At 39.9% G+C, this 25879-nt stretch overlaps 1 protein-coding gene across 3 annotated transcripts in view; it reads right to left on the bottom strand.

The window, feature by feature from the left end:
* The window catches only part of NEIL1 (nei like DNA glycosylase 1), an 824101-nt gene that overhangs the window by 439377 nt on the left and 358845 nt on the right, over positions 1 to 25879 (bottom strand). For all 3 annotated transcript variants that reach the window (XM_044077181.1, XM_044077184.1, XM_044077183.1), the window contains exon 5: positions 14920 to 15019. In XM_044077181.1, the coding sequence (XP_043933116.1) occupies positions 14920 to 15019 (100 nt within the window). The remainder of the gene's footprint in view (positions 1 to 14919; positions 15020 to 25879) is intronic.

Raw genomic sequence — 25879 nt, 5'->3', positions numbered from 1 at the left:
TTGCCACTAACCAGTCTCAAAGATCTCATCACTGCACTCCTCATCACCATCTGAACTGGCTGGAACTCTCTAACTTACTAACACTAACTCAAGTATTAACTGCCCATATAGTTATGTATAAACCTAACAAATGTCCTGCTCTATCAGACCCTGTTCAACCCTACACTAACCTTAAGTCACTTAGGTCTGCTGATAAAGTGTTACTGAAAGTTAACAAAACCCAAAACTCTCATGATGACTCCTTATACTGCCACAAAATTGCCAAATACTGGAATTCTCTAGGTCTATATCACATAGTCGAAGTTTTATAACTTTGAACATGTAATGTTCGAACCATTATGTTCGAAGTTACAAAACTTTCAGACTATGGATAAAAAAAAACAAAACAATGGAAAACAAAATAAACTGTTTTAAGCAGGGGGCAAGCCCCCCTGCACTCCCACTACTTAAATATACCAACTCCAAGATAGCACCCCATTGAACAAAATGGAAACTTCTGCTTATGGAGATTTCCATTGAAACACTCAAACTTTTACAAATTCGAACTCATGGTCTCGACCATATGAGGTTCGAACTTGTAAAAGTTCAACTACATGACAGGAACCCGAATTCTCTTCCCCAGCACATTCTGTCCATCACTGATACACGTACCTTGAAACAGTCCCTAAAACAATACTTCAGTAATCATTGGTTATGCTCCTGTTCTCCCCCAAACTAACTAATTTTACCTTTTTTGGCTGTCTACCTTCATTCCCTCCATTAGCCACCGTCATTCTCGGCAATGAGGCTTCTTTCTTCCTTTTGATACTCATATCTACTTCTTGTCCTTAAAAAAAAGGTTTTGCTTGTATGCAGCATCTTAATTAATCTTGAAAGCTTATTCTATTTTTCTTAACTAATGTTGAGTGTTTATGATATAATGTTAATGATTTACTTGAACTTCTTTTTGCTTTTTTGATGGTTCTCACACACACAAATTTTTGTACTAACGTAGAACTATGTAATCTTCCTTGGAGATTTTCTCCCTGGGTCTCCACTGAAAACGGGCTGCTGGCCCAGTCGGACACTACCCAGTAATCGAATGTAAATAAATAAATAATAAATAAATACAAATGTATGAAGTTAAATCAATTAAAGAAGAAAATGAAAGTTTGGAACAAAATATAAGCTTAAAAGAGCTAAATGAAGTATTAAAAGACATTAATTTGAATACAGCGACAGGGTTAGATGTTACTGAATATCATATGTACAATGAAATGGAAATCTGGTAAAAAGTAATATTTGCAGAAATACTGAATGAATGGCTGGAGCTTGGAATAGCAGATGAGGAACTATGTACTGGAGTTATAACATTCTTATGGAAAAGAGGAGAAAAAGGCGATAATACGGAACTGGAGACCAATAGTACTAAATAATACAAACTATAAAATATTTATGAGAATAATAACTAAAAGGTTAACAAATAAAACGGATAAGTTACTTGATCAACCAGTATTTGGTAGAAAGGGAAAAGGAAGTCAAGACTTACTATGGCTAATAAAAGAAGTAATAGATGACGATATAAACAGTAAAGTAGAAGCAAAGATCATGATAGGAGATTTAAGTAAGACATTTGATAAAATACAACACGAGTCCCTATGGAAAATTTTATAGGCATATAATATAAATTAAAAAAAATACAGGTAATTAAATCAGCATATGAAAGTAATAACGTTAAAATAAATGTGAATAGATGGATAACTGAAAAAATAAAAACAGAATGTAGAATAACACAGGAATGTCCACCTAGCAATATTATATTTTCTTTAGTGATGAATGTCATACTGAACAAGATTAATAATATGACAGATATTGCAAGATACAGGATGACAGAAGAATTGCAACTACCAATAATACATACATATGCAGATGATATTTTGTTAATCACCAGAAACAAAGAATGGATGAAAGGAATAAGTGAGACATTAAATAAATAATTGAAGAAGATTGGTCTATGTATAAATGAAGAAAAAAAGTAAAAGCTTTTGTATGTAAGGGAAACATAGGAGGCATGAAATTTAATGAAGAAACTATAGATATATTAGGAATAGTATTTGGATTAAATGACTATAAGAATAAACAATGGGAAAAAGGGATTCAAGAAATAAAGGATATATGTACTTTTTGGAAAACATTTATTATCATACAGAAGAAACTGCATTTGATAAATTCTATTTTATTAGGTAAAATATCATATATAGCTAATACCTATATGATGCCAACATAACATGAAAAATAAATAATGTTTATTATATTTTCCTTCATATGGGGATCAAAACTGAATATGGGACTTATCTATGTGAAGGAAGAACTAGGAGGATTAGGCCTAATAAATACAGTTGTCTATTCGGCATCACTGAATCTATACAGAGCTCTGAAATATTATTCAAATAAAAATAGAAATTTGACAGAGCTTATTTTATACTATAAGCATATTTTTTTCTGGGAAAGAATGGAAATTTATTTATTTATTTATTTAACATTTGTTGACCGGGAAAGTCCGACTAGGTTCCACAGATCCTGTTTTCAGCGGAGACCCGGGGAGAAATGCTCCAGATGCATGTCTTTAGAATGTGGGAGGAAACCGGAGTACCCGGAGGAAACCCACGCGAACGCAGGGAGAACATGCAAACTCCGCACAGAAGGCACCCCGGCCGAGAATCGAACCAGAGAACCTCTTGCTGTGAGGTGACAGCATTAACTGCTGCACCACTGCGCCGCCCAATAAGGAAAAGACAAAATGTTATGAATGAAGATATAAAGGAATATCAAAACAAACTTATATTATAGAAATTAAAAGTAAGACTGAAAAGAATAGTATTATGAATGAAGATATAAAGGAATATCAAAACAAACTTATATTATAGAAATTAAAAGTGAGTAAGACTGAAAAGAATAGTATTTAAATATTATGAGAGCATATTATTTTACTGACCTTTGGAAACATTTAGATATACAAAAAAACAATAACAGTGAGATATAAATGGTATATGAATATATATATATATATATATATATATATATATATATATATATATATATATATGCCTGTAAAGATTTTCTACGGAGACTGTCTATAGGTAATTTGCCTGTTAAAGCAAACATGCCCTATAAAAGAAAACAAGACAGAATATATATTAATTGTGCTGAATATGAAATAACAGAACATGTGTTTTTGAGTTGTGTGAGGGTGAGTAAATTATGGGAAGAGTTATGTAAAATTAAAACATTGGAAGGTTTTTACAAAAGTTGGACAAGACTGAATATGATTATTAAGGTGAGAAAAAGACAAGAAGACACGAAGAAAATTGATAAAATATTTTTTTTTTGTTTCATGGACATTATGGACTGAAAGACTGAATGAAATTAAGTTTAATGGAAAATGGATATTAGCAGAAATTCTGAAGAAGATACACTTTTGGTTGTGGAAGAAAGGGTGGGAGGAGTGTTTATTAATATAATTTTAAGTGACATTGTTAAAAGTGTAAATAACTGTAAATAATATAAATATGTACATAATAAGTATTGTGTATATATACAGATGTGAATCAAGAAAAAAAACTATACTTTTCAATAGGTGCCATAGGACCTTTTACATCCAACTGAGCTACCAAAAACTCAGGCAGTTCGGGCCTCTGTTATCTGAAGGAAAACACACTCGGAGTGCAGCACCCCCTTTATACTATAGTACAATGTCAGCAAATGATCTACCAGGTGCTTGAATAAACCCCACAGCCTTCTGCACCAAAGGCAGGTGTGTTACCTGTTGCACTACTGACATTACTACCAAATGTTTTACAATATCACAAGCATATCTCCTAACGGTTATGCTTGTCCCTGCTGCTCTGGAAGTGCCTTTTATGGCACTGGAAAAAAAAAAACATACAGAGACGGTGGATAAAGATTGAGGGTAGCCAAATGCAAGTTAACAGATTTCCTCTGTTCAGCAGATAGGGATCCAGAGAGAGAGATTTGGAGGGCTCTTTGGTCAAATCTATCTGGAAACGAGTGACATGTGCAAGATCGTTCAATACCTGACAGCAAAGCTTGCTGAGGCACAGACTTGCTTTGCAAACATATCTAGTGCATGAAACTCCCTGCTTGATGGACAGACATTGGAACCCTATTCTGCCAATTTCTTTTTGGTGGCCGCTACCACCAGCAAAGAATCCACATCAGGGTCCTTGCTCCAGTGGGGATGACCTTTAGGCAACACTAGAAGAGCAATTGGTTTGGCTATGTCCGGTCCCTTCCATGCTCATTTGGAGATGAGGTCTACCATATCGTCTGTGGGAGAGACAACCAAAGAAGTAGATGGGTCAGCTCCAAAACCCTCGATAAATACTGACTTCTCCTGGAAAGGTACTTTGGTGGACCATCCCCCTTTCATTCGGAGTAGTTCTACAATTTCTCAGAATATGAAATCTTCAAGAAAGGGATCTAGGGTTTCCTTCCCCTTAATCAAAGTCAGTATTGTCTGTGAGCGATTCATAAGGGGAATCAATGCGCCTCCTTCTCCGCTTGTGCTTTAGACATACCTCTTTGGTGGGATGTTCCAGAGAGGATTCAAGCTGATAGGGATTCTCAACAAGAACAGGTTCAAGGATTCTGGATGCTGGCTGTTGCAACTGGACAAGATAAAACAGCTCAGGGCCCAGGAAAATCCTGCAGAGGAGGGATGGATCTGAGCTTGAAAGGTGTGTTTGCTCTCTGGACCCAGAGAATATTCTTTCAAAAGCCTTGGAGACTGAGACAGAGACAGATCCATGGAGTTTCACTGAAGGAGCCAAGGCCCCTAGGAAAGGCTCATCCTGAGAAACCACTTGGTTCCAAAGCTGAAGTCAGAGAACAGCTGTCCATCGCTGAAACCCTGAAGGAAAGGAAGTCTCTGCACTGAATTAATTCTTCCAGATCAGACATCAGCCACATGACTCCAAAACTTAAAAGGCTCTGAAATGTTTGGAGCTAACCAAATCAAAGAAACCATCAGAGTCAAAGAAGACATACTCCAACTTGGATCCCAATGCATCAATACCACAGGGAAGATCAGAGAAGGATAAAGAACTTAGTAAGGTAAAGAAACCAGACCCCCAGCTGAATTTGGCCCCTGGAGAATTTCCTTATCCTCCTGTCCACATCAACCTAAGAAAGCCAGCTGGAAGACCAGACAGAGTACAGAGGAAAAAGGAAGGCCTCGAGATCTGGTGAAAGGATCTCTCCTGTAGGACTGGTGATCTTAACCTGGGGGATATCAGCCCCGGGGAGAACAGAAGTTCCAGCAGAGATAGAATACTGGATCTGATGTGGATTGGTTCTGACACCAGAACTGAATCCAAGGGTTTTGCTACCTTAGGAGCCGAAGCCAAGGAAGGAGAATGCTTTGGATATAGTATCTTCAAAACTTTAGGTTTTTCTTTTTCCTTTTCTTTGTTTTTTCACTCCTGGCGTCTTAGGAGAGTATAGATGCTTCAGAGGGCCCACAGGAGTGAGAAGGAGTACTTTCTCCAGCAGAGATAGAGAGAAAGCCTTTTAAAACCAGTATGTTACATTTATACTAAAGCCTGCATAAATATTACACTGAACATCCAAAGTGTGCAGTTCCTAAATAATAAACACACTTCTGATGAGCATCTGAGTTTGGCAACTTGTGGCCACAAGCAACACACTTTTTAAAGCCCAAAGGTTTTTCAGGCATTTCAACTGGCACAACAGAAAAGTACAGTTAAACAACAAAACAACACTCCCATGTACAGCCAACAAGGGAAAAAAAAACACTGTTGAGAGATAATATAAGAGATGAAAAAAGATGCCAACAGGTCAAGAGACAGGAAAACTTGAACAAGGCTAGTAGCTACTGTACATATAAGAAGTTCTTTTTTAATATAAATATTATATCACTGGAGCAAAGACTAAAGAATAGGACAGAACTCCTTAGAAGAAGAGAGAGAGACAATAATGAGAATTTCACTTATCTCACAGAAAAAAACTGCCTAAGCACCAAGGCCCACATCTGTAGCAGTCGGCAGTAAATGAGATCTGAGGTAACCTGCTCATTACAAGGGGATTGTGGGTAAGGGAGCAGCCTGAGCACTGCAAGGGGATTATGGGTAAGGGAGCAGCCCGAGCACTGCATCCAAAGCTTAAGAGTGGCCAAAGTCAGATCCAATTTGAATCTGAAGACCCACCCATTGAGTAATGGACAGAAGAGACAACATCAGATTTTAGATTTATATCATTAGGATATTGACATTAGTGAAAACAATGTCCTGATCCTAAACAGGTCGTCACCCTTGAGGAGTAATCAGAAATGTATACAGAAACAATGGAAACCTGTCAGGAGTAAGATAAGAAAAAACTGGGGGAGAATAAGGAAAGAAAGGGGAAAAAGAGTTGAAAGCAAAAGCAGAGCAGGGAAGGTAAAACTCTTTTAGGAGTTATGCCAGAGGGTGGCAGGAAAATGGAATATCCTGAGAGGAAAAGGAGGCCAGGAGGGGAGATACTGCTGGAAAGAAGTATTAGTTAAGGTGAGTTTATGTGATACTGCTCTTGGTTCTCTGAGTACTATTATCAATCATGTAAAACCAAACAATGAACAGGATCACACTATCATTTATGGCAGGTGCCAATTACCGAGCCAAAACCCTGTGGCACAGACTAAAAAAGGGTGACAACTAAACCTCTTATGGATTATACACAGGGCAAAGGAAACCTGATCAAAAGGATTCCCCTGAAGTGAAAACCTTTCCAAAATACTGTTTGTTTATATTTGATGATTGGGCATGTCCAACAGAGAAGATTCCATTTTAAATAAAAATAACTGGGTTTACTTAGGTAAAGCGCATGCTACCTGAACTGTGTAGACAAGCTTTAAAAGAATATTTTATTCTGCTTAATGTACAATTCAAACAGCCAGAAGAAGCCATATGTTACACCTCATGTGTATTTTTTATTGTTTGGTGAAATGCTGATTTTAATAGACATTTAAATGCATGTCTTTTTGAGATGGAGCATGGACACTGGCTCTAGGTAATGGTCACTCCTGAAGTGACACTCCAACCCCATGTACAGAAATGAAAAAATGTGGATTCTTCTGTTGCTTTTTGGAAGGCTGTTTCAATGCCTGAAGATATGTGCATAGATATGAGGCAACCAGCAAAGGGTAGAGCTGCTGAGATGTATTTCAGGTTAATGTGCTGGCCATTATCAGACATTTCAGAATACAGATTAATCTGTGGGCAAAATGTAGCTGTATGTATATATATATATATATATATATATATATATATATATATATATATATATATACACACATATATATACACACACACACACACACACACACACACACACACACACACACACACACACACACACATATACATATAGATATTTAAGGCAAGTGATGCTTTGTTCAAGCCACTTTATGCTACTGATTAAAAGAAATACTGCAGTCTTCTAAAACTTCATGCAGCAAATCTGTAAATTCAGTTTTATCCTAGTATAAGATTATCCATTAGTGATGACTTATACGCAAGCAAGTAGCTGTGCAGTGTAAAAACAGCAAAGGAAATAACTGAGGAGATGCAATGCTTGATCCTGTAATGATGTCATATGCTTTTTTGTTGGTTTGGATCAGGACAGAATTTTCATGGAGGTCAAATTGAGCTGATAAATAACTACTAACAATTTTAGTGGCGCCTAATACATGAATTGCGGAACTACTGAAAAAGGTGTTTTTACATGTGTCAGATTAAGTGGAATCCGATCATGTTATCTTTTATAGTATGACATTTAATAGCAGCCATCCTAGTTTTTTTATAAGTGCTTTCAGCATTAAAGCACACTCATAACCAAATATTATGGTTTCTAAAAGCTGACACTGTGCTGCAGCTTAGTGAATACTGGAGATAAACCAGAATCAGGAAGAAGGACAACTGCATTACTAGCTCCAATATGACCTACCATGTGATTAATAAAGAATGTGAGCAAAAGAGGTCATAACACTGAGCTCTGAAGGAACCCTTAATGTCATCACACACTAGACAGAGGTAACAAACAAGCCATCTGCTGACTGACACGCCATACAACAGATGTAGAAGCATGAGCAGATACACACACACACACACACACACACACACACACACACACACACACACACACACACACACACACACACACACACACACACACACACACACACACACACACACACACACACATTCTTGTTAGGTCTAAAAAGGCTGTCCAAGCAATACAATTGTTGTTTATTTGGAGAAGTATGAAATCAGTGACATCCATCAAGCCACAGATGGAATAAGATCTTCCTTAATAGAATAACTGATTATTGATAATGGATACATAATAGCAAATGTCAAGAGTTTTAGGAACTTGGATGGAATTTTGTCTGGTTCTGATCCAGGTTTTAGATTAAGAATTTCACATCCCCAACTAGTTTTAACTGTTTCAATGGAAAAGACTGGGTTGTATGGCTGAGCATGACTCTTGTAGTGGAAACAGTTCAAATTTGCTACAATTTATTATTTTAAATAAATTTAATAACAAAGAGGGAACGAAAATTACTCTGCTTCCTCATAAGTCAGGGAATGGAGGTGTTGATTTATGTCTTGCATGCAGTATTTTATGAACACAACAGCACAATTTATTAGGATTATGGTAACTGGCACACCGCTGTTTTGTGTACTAGCTTTGCCTTCCAGTAAGTATAGTCAATTTTTTTTATTCATTACTGTTAATAACACCTCTTTCAATGGCTCAGAAATTCATCCATGTAAACCCCATCTTGGCCAAAACCAAGATAAAAAAAATAGGATTAACTAGGACATTTCTACAGGGTCAAAGCAGTCCTTCTTTCCAGTGCAAGACAAACCACTGCAGTTACGTACTGAAACACTAACATGGCATATGCCAAAGCAGCGCTTGGATCCCCTACCAGTAGTGTCCTACATACCCACAAATCTACAAAGGCGCGTGTAGACACATGCTACCTAAACTGTGTAGACAAGCCTTGAAAGAACATGTCCTTCTGTCTAATGTACAACTCAAATAGCCTGCGGTTTAACATAAAGCTCATCTAGTATTGTTTCTACATGTGAAAGCTCATATGGTGTTGCATATACATGTGCTTTATCTAATTAAACACATTTTTTTCCATTGGCTGTGCAATCCAAATGTTTATTAGAATGCAGCTACGAAATGTGTAAGATCAGCTAGGCTTCTGTTGCATCTATGTTGTTGTTGTTTGTCTTTCGGCTTTTCCCGGTTAGGGGTCGCCACAGCAGAACTCTGGTCCGCTAATGATTGGCAGTTGTTTTTTATGGTGTCGGGTTGCCAGCCCGATGCACGCCCATTCAACGCATGTCTTTCGAACGCCCACTCGACCGTGGGGAGGACATGCAGACTCCACACAGAAGGCACTCCCAACCCAAGCCGAGAATCGAACGGGAGAACCTCTTGCTACTTTGGCACAGCAGTAGAGATGATATTTAAAACCAATATCACTGTTTTAAGACCAGAAACAGCATGCCTTCATCACAAAACCATACAATCTACATCCATCAACATTGCTCATGTCTGCTATTAAAACCACTAACATCACTTAAAACAAACACACTCATAAGTTCAGTCAAAGGTATTGCACCTTTTGGGAGAGAAAGAACATTTCATTTTTGTTGGAACAACTTCCTTGTGCACTTGTGGGTTTTCAGCAACTCTGCTTTCCTCCTACATCCCATTAACTGTATTACTAATCATCTAAACTGCCCACAGATAATCTTGGCATGTCTAAGTCAGTGTGTGCATGTACCCTCTGATATTCTGGGCATTATGCACAGAAATACTCTGTTACTCACCCCAGTTGCTTGCAGGATAGACCCTGGCACCCCCATGACAAAAAAAAAAGTCTCAACTTCCTCTTAAAATAAAAAAACACTCCACACTTGTAAATCAAAATAACTACCAAGTGGGCTAAAAGTTCACCAAGAATTCCAAATCCAGCCCAACAAAAAGGTGAATCAATACAGCTCTGAGCTTTATTGCTTCACCTTTTTGTTGGACTGGATTTGGCACACTTGTAAGACAAGATAATAACTTTGAGCAAATCCACTTCCGATATAAAATTTCCTTGTAATTTCATAGTTGACTATAGAACCCCTTCAATGTCCCCCCCAGCCCATAAGTATTACCTAAATAGTAAAAAGTCCATAAGTGTTAAGCCAAACACCATTCACTTAGCATCAACTAACCTCCCATTAACTGTCAGACCTATACAACCTCAAACATATATGCCCAGAAATTTCTGGACCTCATCAATACAAACTCTCTAGTCTAGATCAACTGGTCCATATTCTGATAACAGTGATAAAATCTTGATTTTGGTCCTTAAAATTATGGGACAGCTTTGCTCCCCAACAGCTGTTACTTCCTCCCTTGTCAATCAGTCCACAAATCAGTCGCATTCACTGTAAGACTAAAGCCAGAAGCATTATCCAATACCTTAGTATTCAGAGATTATGCAATGGGTAATCTGCTAACATTGACCGATGACTTGGCTGAATTCAAAATCCCCTTCCAACTTGATGACCCCACTGCTTATGCGAAATCCTTTACCACCAAACTCCATGTACATGTAAATAGCAGCAGAGGTGCATCTGTCTCCCTCCAAAATAAATACAATACCAAATTTAAGAATAAACCGTTATGAGCTGTTGCCAAGCCACAGAGGGATAAAGCCCTAACTACAGCCCAGGAAACTTGGGTACAATTACTAGCACAGGTTGTCTGAGGGGTGGGCGAGAAGGGTCAGACATGCCCATCCTGGGGGAAGGGCAATCGATGAATCCCCTTATGGAGAGGCATGGACCAAAGAGGGGAGTAACCCTCTGACACTGTATTGATAAATGCAGGGGACTGGGAGAGGAAAACGGATAGGTCATAATAACAACTCCCCCAGCTGATGGATGATGGCTGAGACCCCCTGATGATAGTGATACAGCTAGCCACAGCTATACTGGAACAAGTCCAAGGGTGATGTGAGAGGCTGGCAGACCTGGACATGGATGTGGGACACAGGGGTAGCAGTGTTGTAGAATACAGCAAGTGGGGGCAAAAAAACTTAGCATAATGCTCAATATGCTTAAAAAAGAGCAATCTCTTGTTAAATTTACAGGAAACTCTGGACCCTGATCAAATCAACCTAAGCCAGACAAGAGACAAAAATGGATCCAGGAGAAACATCAGAAAGAATGTACAGTACTGAGTAGATCTAATAGTTAATGATTTCACATACTCGGACCTCGAGGACATAGCCAGTCTGTTAGCGGACAAATTTAGCTCAAATTCCCCCTCCCCTCCCATATCACATACCTGCATCTATACATCCCCCTCAAATATCCCAAGAACAGTGGCACTATCCAAAGGTCTAGATAACATAACAGGATGCCTACTGTTTAACATGAAACAGGACTGTTACAGCTTCCAAGCAGACTTTGTGCCGGATGAATGGAGGGCAGCAACAGTCATCCCCTTGCACAAAGGTTGGGTTTCAACTGATCCGGGAAATCACAGACCCATGAGCCTGACCAAACTCATCTGAAAGGCTACAGAAAGGATCATTAATAAATGAATAAACAAAGACATAAGCAACTTATAAACTCCTTAGCCAAGCCAGTTCAGATTAATTAAGGGCACATCCTGCCTACTTAGCCTGGTCTACTTCTTTGAGAAGGTTACTGAAGCAATGGATAAGGACAAATCAGTACAAGCCACATATCTAAGCCTCAGAAAGGCATTCAACAGCATCCCACATTCAGGCATCATAGATAAATTCTCCAAGTTAAATGTAAAGCTTTATGTAACTCACTGCATAGCAAACTGGCTCATAAACAGAACCCAGGAAATTAGGATGGGCACTCTACCTCCTCCTCCAAAAGCCCTATTACCAGCAGTGTACCCATGGGTTGAGTCTTTGGGTTACTCGTTTTTTACTTCTTTGATGCCAAAGCAATGATAAGGATTCACGGCTAAGTTTGTAGATGATTGTAAATTTGGTGCCATTATCAACTCGAGTGGACAACAAGATCCTCCAAGAAGGCATTACACAAATCATAGACAAAAACTAAATGTCAAGAAATGTATGACAATATCCTTTCACAATCATAACTATCCTTGTGACCACCTCACTGACAACACACTCCTGAAAGTTGATCCTTCAGTCAGGGATCTGGGAACCTATGTAGACATCAGACTTGTCTTTGGATCACCATGTATCCACTACTGTAATTAAGTCCTTTTCATTGCACAGCTTATATCTAAAGATATGCCCATCCAGGTCCAAGGATGTAATCATGCCACCATACTCAGTTCTGATCAGTCCAATCATTGAATATAATGCCCTTTTAGTATGTACCTGGTCCAATAACTTGGTACAACTGAACAACCACAAGACATTCTCATTAAAAAAAAAACAAGGGCCTAAATCATAAAAACAATGCAGAATGTTTGTTTTGTCCCTCTTCTCAGTATCAGATAGGCTACTAACACTGACCTCTGCCTTGCATATAGGGCCTCAACAGACCCTATCCTGTCAGACCTATTACGCACTCGCAAGTCCAACAGCAGTGTAAACACTTAATCAGGGGATCTCACTCTCTTTTATCTTCGTTATCACCTAAGTTCTCATCCATCTGATGAATCACAGATCTGCTTAATAAAAACATCTGGAATCCTGCACTTTATTCTGATGACTGGTACATTCAAGGGAAAATTAGCTATTAGGTAGCACAGGTCAGAAGTCTACAGCTCAGGAAAACCCACAAAAAAGTGCTTTACTTGCTAAAGTCCTTCCTTGAGCTATCCTTGCTTTTTGTTGTTTTGTCCTTCCCAGAGGTGTGAGAGGTTGGATACACTGGACTCTCAACCTTGGGTGTAGTATTTTAATTCCTTTCACATCCCAAGGATGTAAGGTTAAGTGAAATGATGATCCTCCCAAGTGTCCACAGATAAAGACGCGATATGTGAGCGAGCGTATCACTAGTCTTCAAAACCTGAATCTGTCACCTACAAAACTACTTTAATTTTTACTGCAGTTTTCTGAAATTCATTTAAAACATTCATACTGTAGGCTGAATCTATCATCTGCAATTTGTAAAAAAGTGCGAAAAGTATTACAACACTAACAATTCTTTATGCAAGTAGAGTACTAATGCAGGACCTGAAAAAATAGTCTACTTACAGTAAATGAAAAAAAATAAAATAAAGAAATACAGCAAGAACAATACAGTTGTACACATAAAGAACTTAATTAAACTGTACACTGTAATATCAAAAACACACCCCAGCAATGTTAAGTTTAGCAAGGAGGAATTACTCTGCTTTGCCTCAAGCTTCATCCAGCAGACACAACATTATCACACACACACACACACACACACACACACACACACACACACACACACACACACTTCCTGTCATGCCTTACTGCTTGTTTTTTTTTTTGTAAGAAAATATTTGCTGCATTAGATTACTCTACATTAAAACTTTTCAATTTATGTGCAAGTACAATTAGTAATGTCTTTCACATGTGCATGTCTACTTATGCCTAACTAGGTTTTTATTTATTTGGAGCTTTTCCCCAAGACTCTAGTTCAAATTAAAATTTTCCATTTGGACATTCCTGCTCAGCAGGTGGAATAGGAATAAAATACCTAAATGATGCAGACCAGAAGTGTACTGACCATGAATAATGCATATCAGTGGTGTAGTAACCACTGTACGACTTACAAAAAACAAGAGCTAACTTCATGGCAGCTGCAGTATAATTAGTTAAAGGGAACTAGGCTAGTACGTGAGATATTCATAGGTTCATACTAGGCTATCTGCCCTAGGGCATTTATAAGCCTAGCCAGAGTGTGTTTGGCTTTCGCCACCCATTTTAAATTAATTTTGCAATGCCTTTTTCGAGGTTAGTATACTGTGCCTCTGTCTAACAGTGACACAGAAGTGATACCCGGGGTAAACCTACGATCTCCCATCCACTCATCAAGATTCCTCTTGAAGAGAGTCAATGAGGGACTCTGCCTAACCTGGACTGGGATTTTATTCCAGAGTGAAGGGAGCCTCTGGGTTATGAATCTGTCCCTCCAGCATGTCCTATTTATTTCTGTGCTGAGGTTCAAGTCTCTCGAGCACGTGGCTTGATGGGATTTGGATTTTCTGAGGTGCAGCATGTCCATTAATTCCGGTTGGACATGGCTTATATGTCAGGCACAGATTGCCTCTTAGCAGGCGGTATGCCACTGAGTAGAGCTGGAGTTTCTTTAACCGGGCAGCATATGGCATCTGTTTGAGCCCTTTGATCCTCTTGGTGAGGTACTTTTGGGGTCTTTCCAGTTGCTGCAGGTGTCTGGTAAGGTACATCCCAAAATGGGCATTGTACTCAATTATGGGCCTGATGAGGGATGAGTAAAGAGGCATGATGACCTCCCCTGATCTAGATGTGAATCCCTTCATGATTAGGTGGGCTATGTAAAATGTTTTTCTAACCACTTTGGCCACGTGGTTGTCAAATGAGAGATTGCTCTCAACTTGGGTCCCCAGGTCCCTAATTACTTCTTCTGTACTTAATGGATTACCACCTATGTGGTAATTTGGGGGCACTTTGTTTTTGCCAAAGGGGATGACTATACACTTTTTGGCGTTTAGCTTGAGGCCATGGCTCTGGCACCAATATGTCTATGCAAGAAGAGTGAAACATTAAGTAAAAGGGACAACTCTTGAGAAGTCTAGAAGTAACTCCTAATAAAAATTCAGCAAGTAGAGGAATATAAAAGTTTAACTATTAAACTGTAAGAAAAAAAATATTACCAAAGTTAACGACCTCCAATGGCACAGAGTGGCAAAGTTCCAGAATGTCCGGATTTTCCATCTTTACCTTTACTTTTTTACTCAAACTATGTTCAGAGTTCTGTAAAACACAACAGACCATGGACAATGAATGAATTAAACTGTAAAATAAGTAGCTAGATATGTAGATCTCTCTGTAGGCCCTACAGAAAAAATAATTTACTTTCTTACTGTATCAGTTTCTTCTCCAAGGGCCCCGTCCATGGCGGGTCAACGATTAGGCTCATCTCCATCACTAGCTGTCATCTGGCACTTCTTGCTTAGAAGCTCCTGCACTAAATACAGCTTGTTCCCACTGCTAATGTACACAACAACTATATGACTATACCTAGCCCTGCCACAACTGTGCTGCCAACCACACAGCAAACACTATTTCTGCAATCAATAAATAGCAATGAACATCTGGCACCTAATTTGGTAACCATTCTCAGTGATTTTAAAGCTACTCTGAAAATACATCTAAGCATTAAATGGCCTTCTATATATTTACTACTTCTTATCAGGATAGACCCTCTCTGTTCAGCTGTTAGAAGACTTGAAATTCATACCTCAAGTATACAACAATATCTTTCTGTTCATAGAAACGAGATACAAAGTTTGAGTGATGATAGCACGTTGTTCTATACTGCACAATTCTGCATTTTCCTTCTCCTGTAATTTGTATTGGCCACATCTTAGCCATAAATGAAGAAGACTTTTCTGGTCAAGGAATGCCTGTAAAGCCTTATTTAATAGAGCACAGTGGTCACATGACACCTTACGGTTTTTATCTAAGATGTAAAAACAGAGAACGTGATAGTCCTTTAGTGAAGCCTGTCTCCTGCACGCAAATTTGTTGGTGATTTTTCCGTGGGATGACATTGGACTTTGAAAAACCTCCAAAAGTACAACAGAATAAGATTACGGAGAACACAGTAGTTATTAGCAAAAGATGAAAACTTTCCAGTCAAGGTACTTACCCAGGGCCCTGGAAATCACTTGGATTAAAGCAGCACATTGACTACTGATGTGTCTGTGCATCTAAAAAGATTACAGCATGGGATGCCCACCCTTCCTACTGCAAACTCTACTGACATCCTGGATATAACAATAAGACGAGCTGTGCTCTGGGTATGTGCAAACCTCTGGGAGTCGGGCTTTAGGATGGATGTTCCCCGGCAACCAACTCCCAAGCATTACAAATGGCAACTACTGAAATAATCCACCTCTATACCTGAAAAGGGAGCACAGCCTCTTCTAACCTTCAAAATAAATAAATAAAGGAACACATCTTTGCTGAAAAGAAGTACAATTTTTTCAGATATTCTGTCTGACATATTTAAACACCTATTAGTGTCAAACGCGTGCATGTGTATAATTAGATTAGTACATATTATAACTATATTACTTGAATATTATGTACTGTGTTTATACTATGTACCTTTGCATTTGTGATATTGTCTTGTTTGTTCTTTGAGCCTCGGCTGTGGTTAAAAAATGCCTTTGGGTCAGCCACTTACCCAGTTAACTAACAATTAAAAAAATAAAGCAACACAGATTCTTATTATGAGCACACTTTTGTTCCCTTTAGAACCAGAACCAAACAAAGACAGGCCTTGTTCCCAGCAAAGCACTATCTATATGACTCTTTCCTTTCAAGGGTATCATTTGGATTTGGTACAAGAGCTCTGAAGATGATGCATGGTACCTTCTGGGAAGGACTTGAGATTTTTAAGATGTGGTCAACAATGATCATGTTCAAGACCTAGCAGCCTTTGTGATGGCTCCTCAAGAAAGGTCAGACTCATAGAAACACCCCCTACAGCCAGCCCCAAACCACAGTCAAGACTGTTGTGACTGCAGTTGTAGTTCATGCTCTTGGACAATTTGGCTGCCATATGATAACTTCCTCCCTCTGTAAGGAGGAGTTTTCTGATCTTAAAGTTGGCTTAGTCTCAAAGAAGATAAGATAGGGTGGCTGTGGTGGTGCAGCGGTTAGCGTTGCCGCCTCACAGCAAGAGGTTCTCCAGTTCGATCCTCGGCTGTGGTGTCTTCTGTCTGGAGTCTGCACGTCCTCCCTGTGGTCGTGTGGGTTTCCTCCGGGTGCTCCGGTTTCCTCCCACATCCCAAAGACATGCTGTAGGTGGACTAGACACTCTAAATTGGCCCTGAGTGTGTGTGTGTGTGTGTGTGTGTGTGTGTGCCTTCTGTGGAAGGTTGGGCGCCGGGCTGGCAACTCGACACCGTAAAACTCCACTGCCAATCATGAGCGGACAGGTGATCCGCTGTGGCGACCCCTAACCGGGAAAAGCCTAAAGAAGAAGTCTCAAAGAAGATGAGATAAATGGGGAGCAGGAGGATTGTAAAAGTGCTCCATAGTAATGGAGGCCTGCTTCCTCTTAAAGTGTTCAATCCCCATGTTCTAAGAGGGATGTCTGAAGAAAACTTTACACTTAAAAAGGGCCTCCTACATGGAATTTCTGGACTTCTGCTTTTGAGAGGAAAACCTCAGCCAAGCCATCCAGCACATCCACACATTTACATCTGGGGCTTTAGCTGAAACCACTTGCAGTGTGACTACATGGATGCCCATTCCTGGAACCACAGACCAAGACTTGACCACTTTTTTCTAGAAAGCACATTCTAGAGGGGAGGAAAGCTTCGTCAGTGACTGGAAGGACTAGAACATGGACATTCAATAAGAGTAGTTGAGGGTTTCAAGCCATTATCTGGCAAATAAGTAGACTCCCTATCCATATGTGGACAGAGCTTTAGATTTTTTAGTAGGAAGATGACAGAATGGTGTGGCCTCTAGGCCATGTGAAAGACCAAAGAGATAACATAACAGTTAAAAAGGATGTCTGCCCAAGGAATTCTACCACTGAAGGCTTGTAAAGTACATCTGCTTTCCTGTGGCCTTAGATGCAGAGTTGTGGTGCTTCCAGGCTACATGAATGATGTCCCTGATAACTGGTTCCATAGGGCAATAAATCAAGGTTCCGCCTTCTCCTAGATCCACATTAAAGCATTTCGGGGTGGGGGGGGTGGAAAGAGTGTCCAAGGGCAACGCCATGGAGGATCTCATGAGCCTAAAGGTTACTCCAAAAACAAAGCTCTTACAGAGGGGAGATGAAGGATGGAATGGAGTTACAGTTATTTTCCATCTTGGACATAATGAACTCCAAGTAATCATACTCCTGAAAAACAAAATTTTAAGTTGGAGTCAGCTCCCTCCACTGCCTACAACAAAGCCACTTTAACATCTGTGTACTGTTACTCAACAGGATGCATGTAATGAGTACCCAACAGATGTTGGTCAGTTAAGTATCAATGATTTGGGAGCATATTTGCCAAAGATACAGCAGTGGCATGATTGGCCTGCACTGAGAATAGACTGGCATCAGGCCATATGCCCTAAGGGTGAATATATGCAACCATAAGTCACATTCCCACCATAACTTAAAAATCTATTTGCCATCCAGGCACAAACCCAGTGCAACCCTTCATCCTGGGCCACTAGACTTTGTGATCGTAGAAAGGAGTTCTCATGCTTGGTTACCGTGATCTCAATCTGAGTAACTCTAGACATTGCTCCCTGGTATCAGGAGTGTTGACTGTAAGCTCTAGCCAATTAATCAGGGATAACTGATGTCTACATGTGGAAGGTGGAATGCATCTCTTCTGGGCCTTTTTTCAATCGTTTAAATCAGAGGATGGGAATGATCTAGAAAATTTGCTGGTCAAAGGCAATCTTTGCACCTGAAGGGAAAGGTGCGCACATTTTGAAATGAACTTTAGAAAGCTTAACCACAGCCTACCTGTGCTGTGGCTGAGTGCTAGTGTGATACATGGGGCCCTCCTAGAGAACACAGAGTGAGGAACTGTCAAACGCCATCACCCACCCTGGACCGAGGTGAAACAGCTTCTCCCTCAATTTTCGCTGCACTAGACTAGATCACTGAAACTTACGGCAGAGTTTTGTTTCATTCTTCTCCCTCATTAACTAGTGACCACTAGCAAATTCAAGGGCAGGACATTCTCATACAATCAAAAGTACTTTGATGTCATCCAAAGTTGACAGCGCTGACAGGCATGGCCCATCAAAAAAGCCATTTTGATATCACATCCCAAGCTATTATCAAACAGATGACAAGCAGAAAAAAAACCTCAGAAGAAATAAAGATTTTTAGGGAGGTAACCTCTACATGATGTATGTGGGGATTATACACTCACTGCTACTTATATACACACTAAATCTGAAACCACACTATCGTATTGGAAGGAAAACAGTCTAACCTGCGTGCAAAGAATTCCAATTTCTATAAAGGGAACAGCTCCCTCTTCTCCATGACAGTACTGGACAAAACAACTCTACAAGCTTGTTTACCAGATAAGTGACAAGAAAAACTCGACTAAGAGTTTCTCAATGAGTGGACACATGAAATTGTATGCTTTTGGCAGCTGAAGCACTCGGTAAAGCATACACTCAAAATTGTGAAACTTTATATAACAGGATCACATCTAAATGCTCAATCCTGAGACAGGTTTGGAACTGCATGTGTTATTATTGTGTATCCATGCTCCCAAGAAATGTCTTTTAAAAAAGTGCAGCACTGTGAAATGTGAAGAGGATGAATCCGATCACTGCCACAATCTCTGACTCACCAAGGAAGGTCCTACTGTTAGATCTTAACAGGCATTATATCTCACTATTAAACATGCATAAAGAATTAATGATTATTTCAGTAACTTCTTAGTGACACTGATGATGACTGGATGAGAGACTGCTAATTTCAATAATCTAACAATATATATTGCCATATAGAGAATTATACCTTTAAAGCTGTGGTCTTCCCTAGTGAAAAAGGTATAGACAATATAGAAACACATTCAGACTAGAAGAACCAGATATAACGGAGTTATTGTCACATCACACATATTCAAAATTCAGTGGACTGCTCTTTGCCAGGTAATGTACCAGTAAAGTTTAGTGAAAACTTAGGAGTAGGGTGGCAGCACAAAAAAAAAAGACTCCATCATCATCTCATATAAAAATTTAACAGATGAAAACTTTGGTGCAGTTTCTTTATATTGTTAAATCTAATGGTAGATGTGTTGGGAAGGGGTAGGGAGAGATGCAGTTCTTAAATCAAAATGGTAGCATTACCAGTCATTCCATATTTTGGAAGATAAAAATGGAGAAGCAGATACGGTATCACAGGATATACAACTCAAAACCTTAACCCTCTGCACCAACTGCTGGAATGAATTCTCAACATCTGAAGACAGCATTATCATCATAAAATAAAAATAAAAGTGTAAGTGCATTTGTGTGAGTGTGCGTATGTAAGGGCTAAGGTTATGATTAGGACTTACTGGTGTGCTGACTTTACCCCTACCTCTGCAAATAACCTCAACTCTGCACATTAAGATGCTAAGCACCCTTTCCCTAAAAGTACCACTAAACAAGACATCAACAAAATACAAACACACACACACACTTCATAGAAATACCAAAGCACATAGACACATATATCCCTATCCATAGCCCTTACTCTAACCCTAACCTGCAAACAATCTCGTGCAGACACATGCTCGCACAACTCCAATGCTGAAACATTCATGAAAAATTAAAGTTATGGCATTACCATTCACTCCACTTATCTCACATATGAAATTGCATACTTCATCAAATGAATCACTCGACAAAGCATGAACACCAAATTGTGACACTTTACCTAACAGGGTCATATCAAAATGCACTATCTTAAGATGGCAATGTGTAATGATCATAATACATGAAGACCACAATGTCTAACTGACATAGTCTAGAAGCAAATAAGGGAATGAAGTGAAACATGTCTGGCATTGTGGTATAGCTGAATATTTCCCCTACTTCAAGGTACAATGATCTTAAACTTAGTAAGTACAAGAAACAATCATAGTTTACAGGAGCTATGATTTCAATATTGAAAATTCTACTTTCAGACTAATTTGAAAATTGACTATATGGTCTTCAAATCTGTGGCTTTGATATTAACATTTTAGATGAACTGAATACAAAGACAATGACAATAAACCTGCATGTATGTATATATTTATATGAATACAACACACCTTGGAATAAGTGAAATAATATTTTAAATTAATCTTATTCAGATTCAAGGCAATTTATACAAGAATATATAACTGAATCACAACTCAGTGAAAATAACTTATTCTGCTTTTCACTGAAACTGAAACTAAAGCATACTATAATATTATACCAGTCTGATAGCTTTAGTGGCACAGTGTGCAGCCCATATGCCTCACATAAACTGAGAGAGGTGCTCACTACGCTTCCCTTAAATACTAGTAAACCAAAGGTGCACAGCATAACATCAGGAAAGAGGATCAGCTGTGGGGAAGACAAGTTTTTTTCTTTTCTCCAAAGCTCTACGATCTTAGATTTACAATATTTAAGACTGGGTGGTGAACAACTCCCACCACAAGGGGATGTTGGGTTTGTGGATTTGCCTACCTGCAATGTCAATGTCTCATATTAGTATAGATTTGTGACTCAAAGAAAAAGGCTTCTGTAAAAGACTTTGGAACCATCATAGTCAGTACTAACTTAATTATTCTGCATTTGTTGACCAAGATAACACAGTTATTACTTTTTGACCCCTCCCACTCCAGTTTCCATAACCAAAAAGTACAGTTTTGTACCTACCATAAATGTAGATGTTCGAGGATCCACATTGCTGCAGTCCTAACTATTGGGTAGTCCGCTGTCCAGTCGGCCCGAATACCAAAGTATATGGCTGACGTCGGTCAGGGCGCATTAGACTGACGTCAGTACGTCAGGGTACTAATGCGCATGACCGACGTCATATCCTCAGTCTTTTCTTGCCCCAGATGTCAGAAGACCCTGAAAAGATAAGGCCAAAACAAAACTCCCAAAATACCTGCACCAAAAATATATATACAATATATACACAATTAGCAGAATATAACCTCACCTACACAACCACCCCTAAACACAGAGGGGAAGGAGGGAGGGGAAATTGGACTGCAGCAATGTGGATCCTCGAACATCTACATTTATGGTAGGTACAAAACTGTACTATGTTCTTCATTCCACATTGCTGCAGTCCTAACTATTGGGTAGAATCCCAAAGCAGAGGTAAGGGAGGCTGGCAAATCATAAGGAAGCAGGAACTGACAACATGCCTTGCAAAATAGCTGTGGCAAAACCAGCCCTAGATTTAGAGTAGAGAGGAAGGTGATAATGCTTAGAGAAAGTATGCACTGAACTCCAAGTAGCTGCCTCCAAAATATCCTTAGTTGCCACCCCCCTAAGAAATGCTGTGGAAGTGGCAGTAGCCCTAGTGGAATGAGGCCTAATCCCAGCTGGAATCTCCTTGCCATGATGGGAATAACAAAATGTAATGCAACACCCAATCCACCTAGAAATAGTTTGTTTTGACACAGGCTTGCCCTTTGAACTCAAAGCAAAAGAAACAAACAACTGCTGAGACTGCCTAAAATCCTTAGTCCTGCTCAAATAATAATGCAATAGCCTGTGTACATCTAAAGTGTGCAAAATCTTTTCCCCTTTATTTTGGGGATCTGCATAAAAGGTAGGCAAATGAATAGTTTGGTTTAAAGCCACACTAGAAACCACCTTAGGCATAAAGGAAGGATTAGTACGTAAAGATACCCTATCCTTATGAAAAATCAAAAAAGGCTCCACTGCCATAAGGGCCTGTAACTCAGAAACCCTTCTTGCAGAAGTAATGGCCAACAAAAAAGCAGTCTTCCATGACAAGTATTTCAATTCAGCAGTAGCCGCAGGCTCAAAAGGTTGTAGAGTAAGTTTCTCCAACACAAAATTGAGATCCCAAGCAGGAGTAGGAGCTCTACGTGGGGGTCTTATATTCTTTGCTCCTCTAAGAAATTGCTTGAACAAAGGATGTGAAAACAATGGTGGGTCACAATCATAGTGAGCTGAAATTGCTGCAGCATGAATCTTAATGGAAGAGAAAGACAAACCTTTGTCCAATAACTCAGTAAGATATTGAAGAGCCACACTCAAATTAGGCTCTGAAATCTCCAAATTCTTTGCTGCAGTCCAAAATAAAAATCTCTTCCATTTTTCTGCGTACACTTTCCGTGTACTAGGTCTTCTGGCTTCCATAATCACATTTAAAACTTGTTGAGGAAGTTGAGACCTGCTGTCTTTCAAAACAGAATATGCCAGGCTGTTAGATGAAGAGTTTGAAGCTTGACATTGAGCAGATGACCGCCCCTCTGAGACAATAGGTGTGGAATCAAGGGTAAAGGCCATGGAGGCTTCCTTACCAGACTCCTCAGTAATGGGTACCAGTGCTGCTGAGGCCAATCTGGAGCTATTAAAATCATCCTTGGCTTGTCTTGTCTGACCTTTAGAAGCACCTTTGGAAGAAGAGGCAGAGGTGGAAAGGCATACACATGAAGATTTTTCCAACTGAAAGAAAGAGCATCCACTTTCCAAGCTGTGTGATGAAATCCCTTCGTGCAAAACTTTGGCAGCTGGTGGTTTAGTGGAGAAGCGAACAGATCTATGTCTGGAGTTCCCCATGACACTGTCAATTTTGAAATACATGAAGATCCAGTTTCCACTCGTGGGGATCCATGATTTGTCTGCTTAATACATCTGCTAAGGAGTTCTGTGCTCCCGGCAGAAACCTTGCCTGAAGAGTGAGTTGCAGACTGAGCGCAGTCTCCCATAAAATCATTGCTTGTCTGCACAATGGGTAAGAATGTGTTCCCACTTGTTTGTTGATGTACCACATGACAGTTGTGTTGTCTGTTAGAATCAACACCTGCCCTGGAAGAAGTAACTCCTTGAAAGCAATTAATGCAAACTGAACTGCTAACATCTCTTTCATGTTGATATGTAGATGCTGTAGTCTGGCAGGCCACTTGTCTTGTATCCACTTTCCATTTAGATGAGCTCCCCAAGCAATATCTGAGGCATCTGTCGTTAGAATCTGACTTGCCTCTGGCCGGGTCACAGAGAGTCCCTTGTTTAGGTGACATTCCTGAGCCCACCACAAAAATTCCTTTTGAATGCAAGGTATTATTTGAATGACAGTGTCCAAATCCTGGCAGTGCTGTGTCCACAGATTTTGAGATACCATTGTAGCTTCCTCATATGCAGTTTGGCATTGGGAAGCACCAGAATACAAGATGCCATGAACCCTAAGGCTTGAAGGACTGTCCTTGCAGTCAGCCCGGACTGAAGAGATAGATGATGGAAGTAACTGGAAAGATTCTTTTGTTTGTCCGGGGTTAAAAAGGCCATCTGGGCTGCTGTATTCAGTCTCACACCCAGAAAGCACATGTCTTGAGAGGGTACTAGACTGGACTTTATTTCGTTCACAGAATACCCTAGGCATCTTAGCACTGCTATGACATATTCCAGATGCTGTAGAAGATCTTCTTTTTCTTGAGCCAGAATCAAGCAGTCGTCCAAGTAAGGATAGATTTGGATTCCTTTTAGCCTGAAGTAAGCTATCACTGGAGCCAGAACCTTTGTGAATACTCTGGGCAGTAGATAAGCCAAAGGGCAATGCAGAGAACTGATAATGAGAATTTCCAGCTCGAAAACGCAGATACTTCCTGCAACTTAGTCTTATTGGCACATGAAGGTAAGCTTCCTTGAGATCTAAAGTTACCATCCAGTGATCTTTGCCCAGTAGAGGTAAAAGCTGTTGTAACGCCAACATTTTGAACTTGGGAATGTCCAGATAAGTGTTGAGGATAGATAAATCCAGAATTGGTCTCCACGTGTTCCCCTTCTTTGGTACTAGGAACAGGCGAGAATAAAATCCTAGGCCCCTTTCTGGCACAGGAACTGACTGAATGGCCCCTATTTGGAGCAACAGAGAAATTTGCTTGTGAGCCTCTGTTCTTTGAAGAGGAGGAATGTCTGGCATGCCTTTGAAAGGAGGCAAGGTATGGAAATAAAACCTGTAACCGTGGTGAATAATATCCAGAACCCATCTGTCTTGGGTAATTAAATCCCAATTTTCTTTGAAAAGAGACAGCCTTCCTCCCAAGGGTGCTGCCAGGCAAGAACGTACTGGCAGCTGAAAAGGCAGGTCATTGGGTCTGCTTACGAAAGGACTGACCCCTGCCTTCACCAGAAGTCTGAGCAGGGGAACTCCCTGTCCTAGGCCTAAAAGAACTCTGAGCTCTGCCCCTACCACGTCTAGACCTACCCCTAGACTGGGAATCATAAGCAGGATAAGTCCATCCCTTAGTAGGCCAATTTCTACTAAACTTGGAGGCTGCACCTGCAAAAAATCTTTAACAGTTTGCATAGACTTAGCCTTGTCCTCCATTTTCTTCAAAACTGCTTCCACAGGCGAACCAAACAACACATCAGACTGTAAAGGAGCATCCAAAATCCTTGTCTTAACATGCTCAGCTAAATTCTGATCTCTCAGCCAGGCGTGCCTACGAAGAACAGAACCAGTGGCAGCCACCCTGGAGGAGGCCTGCACAGCATCAAAACCACACTGCAAGGAATGTTTACCCACCTGTTCAGACACATGAACTAAATCCTGCAACTCTTTACACTCAATACCTTCAGCCAGAGCATCCACCTTAGATTTCAACTGTGAAAGAAGATAATTCTGATATTTTAACATGTGAAACTGACAATTCAACGCCTCATGGCTAAAGTGGAAGAAGTATACACTTTCTTTCCCCATCTATCCAAAGCCCTTGCCTCTTTATCAGGAGGGACAGGATTTTTAACAACTGAGGCCTTCACACCTTTAGGCCCCTGAGAGACAGTTTCTGGGTCTGCCCTAGGACTCTTAAAAGATACTTATGAGCTTCAGGCACCCTATAATACCTATCCGGTTTAACTGGGGCAGGAGGCAAAGAATCAGGATTCAGGGAAGCCTCT

This window comes from Protopterus annectens, chromosome 7.part0 (assembly GCF_019279795.1).
Source record: "Protopterus annectens isolate FY-2018-M chromosome 7.part0, PAN1.0, whole genome shotgun sequence".
Taxonomy (NCBI): Eukaryota; Metazoa; Chordata; order Ceratodontiformes; family Protopteridae; genus Protopterus; species Protopterus annectens.
The sequence above is the reverse complement of the archived record's forward strand: the minus strand, read 5'-3'. Positions and strand labels throughout refer to the sequence as shown.